This window comes from Aplysia californica, unplaced genomic scaffold (assembly GCF_000002075.1).
Source record: "Aplysia californica isolate F4 #8 unplaced genomic scaffold, AplCal3.0 scaffold00320, whole genome shotgun sequence".
Classification (NCBI taxonomy): domain Eukaryota; kingdom Metazoa; phylum Mollusca; class Gastropoda; order Aplysiida; family Aplysiidae; genus Aplysia; species Aplysia californica.
Window position 1 is genome coordinate 142,756 of NW_004797590.1, and position 8,860 is coordinate 151,615.

Consider the following 8,860-nt stretch of genomic DNA (forward strand, 5'->3'; position numbering starts at 1 on the left):
CTCACCTTTCTAGCTTCAACAGCACAAAGTATGCTTAGACTATCAAGGCACCCCGGAAATAGCAGGTCACAAGAGTGTGACAAAACATACAAAAGAAGTAGAGGAAAAAATTACGATAGTAAGGATTTGGAAAGAAAAAGCAGCAGTTCCCTCTTGCAGTTCAGGCATAGTCATGAGCATGACATTGATGAATCAGCCCATTTACAATTACAATTCTACTGTGCATAAGAACTCGAGATGTTAATGTCCCCCTCCCTTTGGGAAACACAAACTATGATAGTGATAGTACCTAGGTCAGAGGCACATCTGACACAGACAATGACAATATCTATGTCAAAGATAAATTTTACACAAACAATGACAATAACTACTCCAATGTCATGGGTGAATCTAACGCAAAACTTTGACAATATATCAGAAACTAATCTGATACAAACTAAGACAATACCTCATTCTGACACAAAGCTTTGAAAATATATCAGCGGCCATCCTGACACAAACCCTGACCGCAATCAGAAGCCAGCCTGACATGACCTATGGCACTGTCTTGATTTTGTTGCTGCGGCAGCCCACACACACACGCACGCAGACACACATTCCCAGCCCACCATAACAACCACAATATGCCAATCGCAACGCATCGTGTGCGTGTGAGGGTTGGGCTTAAGCCTCATTTAAGTTTCAATGAATGAAAACAACTTTTGTTCCACTAAAACATTTCATAATCTCAGAAAAAACAACAGTCCCCTGCCTCATAAGACACTTGCTCTGTTTGACAATTAGTACCCTGTACTAGCTCATATTCGTTCACAGATTTCTAAATCTTAAAAGTATTTGATTATCATCTTAAAACAGTAGTAATAAAAAATGAAAATGGGCAGTAAGGAACCTTCTTCCAATGGGAAGACTGCACAAATGAGACAAACATGACATCACAATATTATAACAACTGCAGTAAAAAAAAAAGTCCAAAGCACGGAGCTTTACAGGAACATATTAGGGAGCTGGTGGTTAAAAAAAACATGAAAAGCAGATCAATAAGAAATTTTTAGAAATTGTGGAAAACCTTCAGCACTGTGACCCAACACTTCTTTTTTAGGAACTGTAGGCTTGCCAACGTTTTTAAAACCCAATTAGGGACACCCTACGCTAAAACACCAGATTATGTAACAACAACGAATAAAATAACATCAAACGAGACTGGCTTTGGAGCCAGAGTATGAGAAAAGTCTCTCAAATCAAATTCCTGTTTGCCAAATCCGAGAGAGTCCTGGGAAATCCAGGACAGTTAGTTAGCAAGCCTGTAATTGTAAATTATCTTATGCTCCATAGAAATATGACACATAATTCAGGATGGGAACTAGTTCAACTCTGCCATTCATTCAGAGCCAACATTGGCTAGGCAGCAGACAAATTCCAACAGACAGACGGAAGTACTTTTTAAAAAAAAAATCCTTCCCTGTTCGGAATCTGAATTTCAGGGCAAACCTGCTCTGAGTGGAATGAACTTCCAAACAGACGATAGACTGAGGAAATTGGCCACCGAGATGTGAACGGCAAGTTGAAGGACTCCTGCAATGCTATCAACAAGATAAAATGTGACTAGAGAGAAAAGTGTTCACTTCTGATGGCAAATTCAAACATAATATGCAGGTCGGACAAGTCTGTACAAATACTATCTGTCTATCTTTATCCCAGAGTCAAAAGAGAATCGACTTCCTACAAAACCATTTTCATCCACTGCAAATGTTTGCTGATATTCCCACATCAAACACATCATCGTAATGCCCACTTTAGTTTTTAATTTTCGAAAGAGTTTTGAAGCACTTGCAGCACTCCATAGGTCACACAAGTGCCAAAGATTAAAAGTGTTACTAGAGACTACCATACAAAAAAAAAAAAGAAGTCAGAAATATAAAAACGACATATGTTCGATATGAAGGACAGAAGGTGCAAACCACACTAGTGCACCTGCCAACCAACCACCCACGCACCCACTGTAATACCCTGACAAACTGGGAATATCGCAAGAAGATAGAAAGAGAGGATGAACACCCTCAAAGGTTTCTTCCTCCAATCGGGGAGACGTTCTCATCCTTTCTTCCATTCACAATCTGTGCTGTGGTTTCTTGGGAATAAAATCTCATGAGGACCACCCATCTTTCCCATTGTGAAGCTTCAGAGATGCTGCTCTCAAATACGTCGAAACTCGAGTCACGCGTCTCAAAGCCCCACCGCCAACTGTGTCAAGGTCATACTCTCAAGTGTGTCAAGGCTGTACTGTCCAGAGTGTCAAGGTTGTAACGTCAACAGTGTCAAAGGTTGTACTCTCAAGTGTGTCAAGATCGTACTGTCAAGCATGTCAAGGCCACACCGTGAAGTGTGTCAAGGCCATACCGTACTATCAAGCTGTGTCATGGTCCCATTGTCAAATATGCCAAGGTTGCACCTTCTAGCGTCAACAAGACAGTGTCAAAAGTGCATTGTCAAATGTGTCAAGGTCGCACTGTCTAGCATGTCAAGGTCACACCTGTCCTCCTACTCTCAGCTCTAACCCCCTCTGGAAAAAACGAGCACACTGCACAGAGTAGACAGCTAGCCACAGTGATGGTGACCAGCAAAAATAGAAAGGGGAAAAAAAAAAATACCGCCGTACACATAAGGTTCATCATCATAACAATCAACAAAGTAAAAACACACATACAAAAAACCCCCCAAAAACAAAACAAAACAAACAAACAAACAAAAAAACTGCACCAAAGAACTACAACCATAGAATCTGATAGAAAGTAAGTACGTACCAATCACCACAATATTATATATAACACAGCGCTGAGCCGGGGGGGAGGAAACATTCTGGGCGAGAAACATTCACACTGAAAGGACATAATATATTATAATGAAATTATCACCGACACCTTTACACAGATCAAAGAATAAAATGTGACCTCCATAACACAATTGCCAAGGTCATTTTCTTTCAGGTTCATTCCTAGTTATAAGTAAAAGCTGTAAAGCCCTCAGAGAATGCTGTAGGGCATAGATATGCAATACATAAATGCAATCAAAATTATTATTGTTATGGTAAAAATGCCCATTATTTGTCAGTCTCCTCAATATAACAGGGTTTTGTTTCGTGTATGAAAATTTGAAGTTTTTTATACACATTTTAATTTTTGCTTGAGTTATAAACACTGCTTTAAAAACATGGTGAAATGGTAAAGGTTTAACGCCACCATCAACACTAATAGGTAATTTAAGAGGGGGGACCTCTCAGTATAATGTCCATCCCTGAAATGATGGAGCCACATGGGAAATTCATGCAAAGTGCCTTTCACGATGAAGCAATTTTGGACTGAGCTGAGTCTCGAAAAAATCTGCTCTGGTAAGCACTGTTTTTCAAGTTTTCTCTGCACAATATTTAAAAAAAAAATGACTTTGACAATTCTGTCATGATCAAGACAAAAAGTTTAAAAGAAAGATTAAAAATCGTCAACAAATTCTGGGGCAACAACTCCCCCACACCCCTCCCCCCTCCCTCCCCTACACCACACACCCCTGTCTCCATGAATCTCAGGAACATAGTAAAGCAACAACGGGAAGCAAAGCATAACACCACCGGCGCTTGACAAGAAAAAAACTTCCACCCAACAATCAGAGCACGGCACGATGAACGAAGCAAACACGAAATATTGCCGATAAATTTCTTGTAATATCACGACACGAGCCAGGCGCAGGGACAGAGTAGAATCCTGAGTTTGAGTTGTAGGAAAGAGTTTTACTGCACTTGCAACACAATTAGGTCACATAAGTGTTGAAGATTTGAGGTGTTACTACAAGAGAGTAATACAGAAAGAAAAGAAGGAGGAGATGAGATAAGGATGATTGATGTTTGACAGGAAAGAAGAAGCAAACCACACAAGAGCACCCGCCAACCACCTGTTAGGATCCAGAAAGAATTTGAGTTGTTGCTGTCATTGAGTAAAGAGAAGCACAGCCACACAACAATGGTCTTTAAGTGCTGGGGAAAAAGCAAGACAGACAGACAGAAACAACAGAGGGAAAGTAAAAAAGTGAGATGCCATTGAGAAGAAGAAGAAGAGCCAAACCCTCGTTTTATGTACGGTAGTCATGAACAGGTGGCAAAGCGTTAACCATTTCCAATCATAGCGTCTTTCAGGCTCCGAGTTATAAGTAAAAGCTATAGGGCCCACAGAGAATGCTGTAGAGCATGGATATGCAGCGAGTGAAAAGAATCATGAAGGAGAGTCTGCAGGTTGAAGAACCAGCAAGTCGACCACCCCTGAGATCTAGCAGGGGAATGCAAAGATGATGACAGACAGAAGAACCTTCACACCCGATGTTTTTGATTCTCAAAACTCGTGTAACATTTTTGTGCTTTATATAACGGGAGCAAACCCTGAGACAAACCGCTCCAGCTTTGGCCACTTTGAGCAGGGAAGGAAAGAAGGAAAGAAAAGGAAAAGCAGAAAGTGCGGCACAGCACTGAATGAGTATGAGAACAACACTAGCTGTGAAAAACCGACTGACGGTTTTAGAAAACAACACATGTGCTGAAACGACCGTCTAGGACTGACTGTTTCTGAAAACAACACATACATATGTCAAAATGACAATGTGGAAAGGATTGTGTTTGACAACTACATGTCCATTCCGAAATGACAGTCCTGCAGTCGTCCCTTGCCAAATGACAAAATATAATTTCCAACTGGGAAAACAGAACAAACATTTATAGCACAGTGAATAAAATCTTTCTGTTTACCCTGTCCCTCTAACAACGATCAGTGTTGAAAACAACCAAGTCCAGGGGTAGCAAACTCAATACCATACACCCCCCCCCCCCCCTATCCCCCATGCACATACACAGACATGTTACAGTAGAAGAGCCAATGCTTTTCGGTAAAAATTTAACATCATGATTATCTTAAATCGTCATTCTAAATGCTAACAACAGCCTTTTGACATAACAAAGTACAATTCAGTGGGGGATGCAGTTCACAAAAACTGTTGAGTTGTCACAACAACCAAACTCTGTTTCTCCATTTGTAAAACTTCACAACAGATGTGTCGACAGAAAGTGCAGAAAGAACAGCATACAGTAACAATTATAAAGCTACAGAGCATAAAACTGGAAGAAATTTTTTTTAGAAAACCGATATTGCTCACACATGACTTCTTTTCTGGCAGCAAAGAAAAACGACGACAAAAGCACCTCCTCTCAAAGAAAAGCGACCCCCAAAACAAAACCCACCCACTTTGAGAGGTCTGAAAAAACCCCCAATAAAGCATTCCATAACCTCCATTCTGTAGAAACCACTTTAAAAATCTTTTTTTTAAAAGGAAAAGGAAAATGAAAAAAAACCCACACACCCCAAAAACAACCCCAAACGTAAACAAAAACCCTTTCCCTTTAGGCCGCACATGTTGGGATGTCATAAGCTCCTAAAGCGATGATGTCACCCGGCCCACAAGTGATGATGATGATGATGTCCTGCGCTCCTCAAGGGACACAAGTGATGATGTCTCGCGACCCTCAAAGCCATGATGCTGTCTTGTAGACTGGAAGTCCAGGTGGGAATTATAAGTTAAGGCAAGTGTTGTATTTCCTTCCTCTTCGCAAAGAACAAAAATAATCGGCCAAGCCGAGCTCGGCCGAGCCATCCGTCGTAGAAGCAGGTAGGCAGACAACGGCCGCGATGACGAAGACGAAGACATCCACAAGGGTCATAAGGTCAGGCAAAGCAGGCAGGAGGAAGAGATGAAGGTCATCGCAATCTTTGATCTTCGTGAATATTTTGTTGAGAGGCCAATTTAAAATCTCGTAGGTCAGTCAGTTTCTTGTCCGGTCCGGCAGTAGCTTTGTCACTGTGGAGGTGGGTGGGTATTTAGTTTTAATGAGAGTTCACAGCATTTTGGAAAATAAATCTAGATAAAAAAGTGTCAAAGATTAAAAGTGTAACTAGAAAGTAACATATAAAGAAAAGAAGGAGGAGAAGAGTTTTTAAAACAATTTTTATGGTGACAAGGATGATGGATGTTCCATAAGAAAGAAGGAGAAAAGCAAACCACACCAGAGCATGGAAAGGTGTGGAGGGGATGGGCGGGTGTGAGCGAATAGGTACCCTCTCTCTTCTTTGAGGTAGTTTTAGTTTTAGTAGAGGTTTTACGACGCTCGCAGCTGCATAAGGTCACATGGGCGCCAGAAGTTTATAGGTGTTACAAGAGAGTAACAAACATAAAAAAGAAGGGGAGATAAGGACGGTGGATGTTTGATAGGAAAAAAGAAGCAAACCACACCAGAGCACCCGCCAACTGCCCACCCTTTGAGGTAACATCTAATCCAGAACCTCAAGATATACAGATGACAGAGGTCATAAAGTAAAACCAAGACGTGCCATGAACTTATGTGAAACAACCAACTAGTGTTCCGAGTGCTCATATGACCATATGTAGTTGCGAGTGAGTGACATAAAACTCTTTATCAAATTAAAAACAGAAGACAGCAGTGTGGCACGTGGGTGATATTTATCAGTTTGATTAACAAAGAAAGCAATCAACATGGTTTTACTGTCAGTGCCCAGCAGGCTGTGACAGACTGCCGAGATGGTAACCGCAACAAAAATCAAGCCTGTGGCTTGCAGATGATAAAATTCTCATTTATAAACTTATTGAAAACTACCTCCTACCGTAAAAATAACATCAAATTCGGAACCAGTGTATCAAAATTAACACAATGCCTCGTCGGTAACTTTTTTCTTTCTGGAATTTGAAGATCACACACAAAAAACCCTCAATTATTTTTACCAGGATTGTATCATAAATTATTTTCTAATAACACAAAGAGGCAGGATAACTGTCAGTAGTCTTCACCTCTGTTTTTAGTTAGTAAGCTTTTTCCTGCACTAGCAACACATTAAGGTCATATACGTGTCGAAGATTTGAAGAGTTACAAGAAAGTAACAAACACAAAAAAAAAAAGGAGGAAAGATAAGGTCGATAGATGTTTGATAGGAAAGAAGGAACAAACCTCGTTAGAGCACCCCACCAAACACTCACACAGTCTTAACGGTATATGTAATATCCCCTTGAAGACTGAAAAAAAAAGATGAGAAGAAGATTACATATCCGAGTGGACAGATCTGAAAGTATTACATGAGGATCAGAGCAAAGTCCAAACACTTAATTAAAGGAATGTGATGAGATTTGAAGAAAGTCATCCATGGTGCCCCAAGGGTCCTAATGACTACATGATTGATGATGATGATGAAGATGATGGTGATGATGTTGAAGATGATGGTGATGATGATGATGTTGTCAAAGTCAACTTTTCGGATAACAATTTTGGATAATACTACATCATCAGTACATACCCTTCTGTTTTTTTTACTTATTACCTTTAGTAACATTTTTACAGCACTAGCAGCACAAATAGGTCACATAAGAGCCGCAGATAACTGGTGTTTAGTTTTAGTAGAGGTTTTACGGCGCTCGCAACTGCATAAGGTCATATGGGCCCCAGAAAATTAGAGGTGTTACAAGAGAGTTACAAACATGAAAAAGAAGAAGGGGAGATAAGGACGATAGATGTTTGATAGGAAAGAAGAAGCAAACCCCACCAGAGCACCCACCAACCACCCACTATCTGGTGTTACTTGAGAGTAACATACTAAAAAAAAAAAAAAGGAGGAGAGATGATAAGGATGTGTGATGTTTCTGATGATAGGTTAGAAGGAGCAAACCACACCAGAGCACCTGCCAACCACCCACTTACCCTTCTCTATGGCTGTTTGTGTTGCTGCTGCTGCTGTTGACCCTGCTGCTGTTGATTTAATTTTTCCTGCAAATCTTTCAACTGCTGTTGCATCTGTTGCTGGTCGGCTACTGGCTGTTGGTTCATGTTCAACTGAGACGGCTGTTGTTGTTGCTGTTGTTGTTGTTGCTGTTGTTGTTGTTGATTCACCTGCTGGCTGGCTGGTGGCTGGGCTGGCTGTTGTTGTCCGGGTGGCTGTTGAAATTGTTGCTGTTGTTGCGGTGGTTGTTGAAATTGTTGCTGTTGTGGTGGTTGTTGAAATTGTTGTTGTTGATGTTGTGGTGGTTGTTGAAATTGTTGCTGTTGGCCAGGATGCTGTTGGAACTGTTGTTGCTGATGCTGTTGTTGTTGAAATTGTTGCTGCTGTTGCTGAAATTGTTGCTGTTGCTGTTGGAACTGCTGCTGCTGAAGGTGTTGCTCTTGCTGGAACCGTAGGTCTGGGGGAGGCTGTAAGCAAACAAAGGGGGGGTTAATGACAGGGGGCGGTAGATTTGGCTTTCTTGCCCATATATTCGGCAGACTGTTTAGGTTAGTGGTGAGTGGTGAGGAGTTTTTTAGGTGGAGGGGTTTTATGGGTGTTTTTTTACTTCTACTTTTTTTTTTTTTTGGTTTGGTTTTGCATAAGTGGGGTTTATTTGGGAGAACTGGTAGGGAAGAGGTAGGCGCCACTCTGTTAACAGGGGTATAGAACCTTCTTATGAGCACTTGCTGATAGTTAAAAGATTTTATGATAAACATACTCAATATTTGATACCGGTGTCTGCTGTCTGACGATTGCGGTTTTGGCGTCTGCACGCAAAGGACGTGAGTTCGATACTTCCATGGGGAATATCCTTTGTCAAGAATATGTCTGTCTGTCTGGGTACACAATCCTTCTTAGCAATTTTTCTACTCGACAGGCGTGGCTGATGCAGTTACCATTATAAATTATCTAAATTGGACTCAAAATATAGGGGTGAGGGATGGGGAGAAAAAGGGGAGAGAGAGAGAGAGAGAGAGAGAGAGAGAGAGAGAGAGAGAGAGAGAGAG

The 8,860-nt window shown here is 41.0% G+C and overlaps 1 protein-coding gene across 4 annotated transcripts in view; it reads right to left on the reverse strand.

The window, feature by feature from the left end:
• Nucleotides 1-2,001: 2,001 nt before the first annotated feature.
• LOC101845252 (nucleobindin-2) overlaps nt 2,002-8,860 on the reverse strand; it is a 22,993-nt gene continuing 16,134 nt past the window's right edge. For 2 of the 4 annotated variants that reach the window (XM_013084828.2, XM_035970786.1), the window contains exons 11-12: nt 7,793-8,278; nt 2,002-5,886 (exon numbers count right to left, since the gene is read on the reverse strand). In XM_013084828.2, coding sequence (XP_012940282.2) covers nt 7,799-8,278 — 480 coding nt within the window. In that variant the 3' untranslated portion in view covers nt 2,002-5,886; nt 7,793-7,798. Of the gene's footprint in view, nt 5,887-7,048; nt 7,114-7,792; nt 8,279-8,860 lie in introns of all 4 variants that reach the window. The other 2 variants (XR_004858725.1, XM_035970785.1) reach the window with 2 other exon arrangements.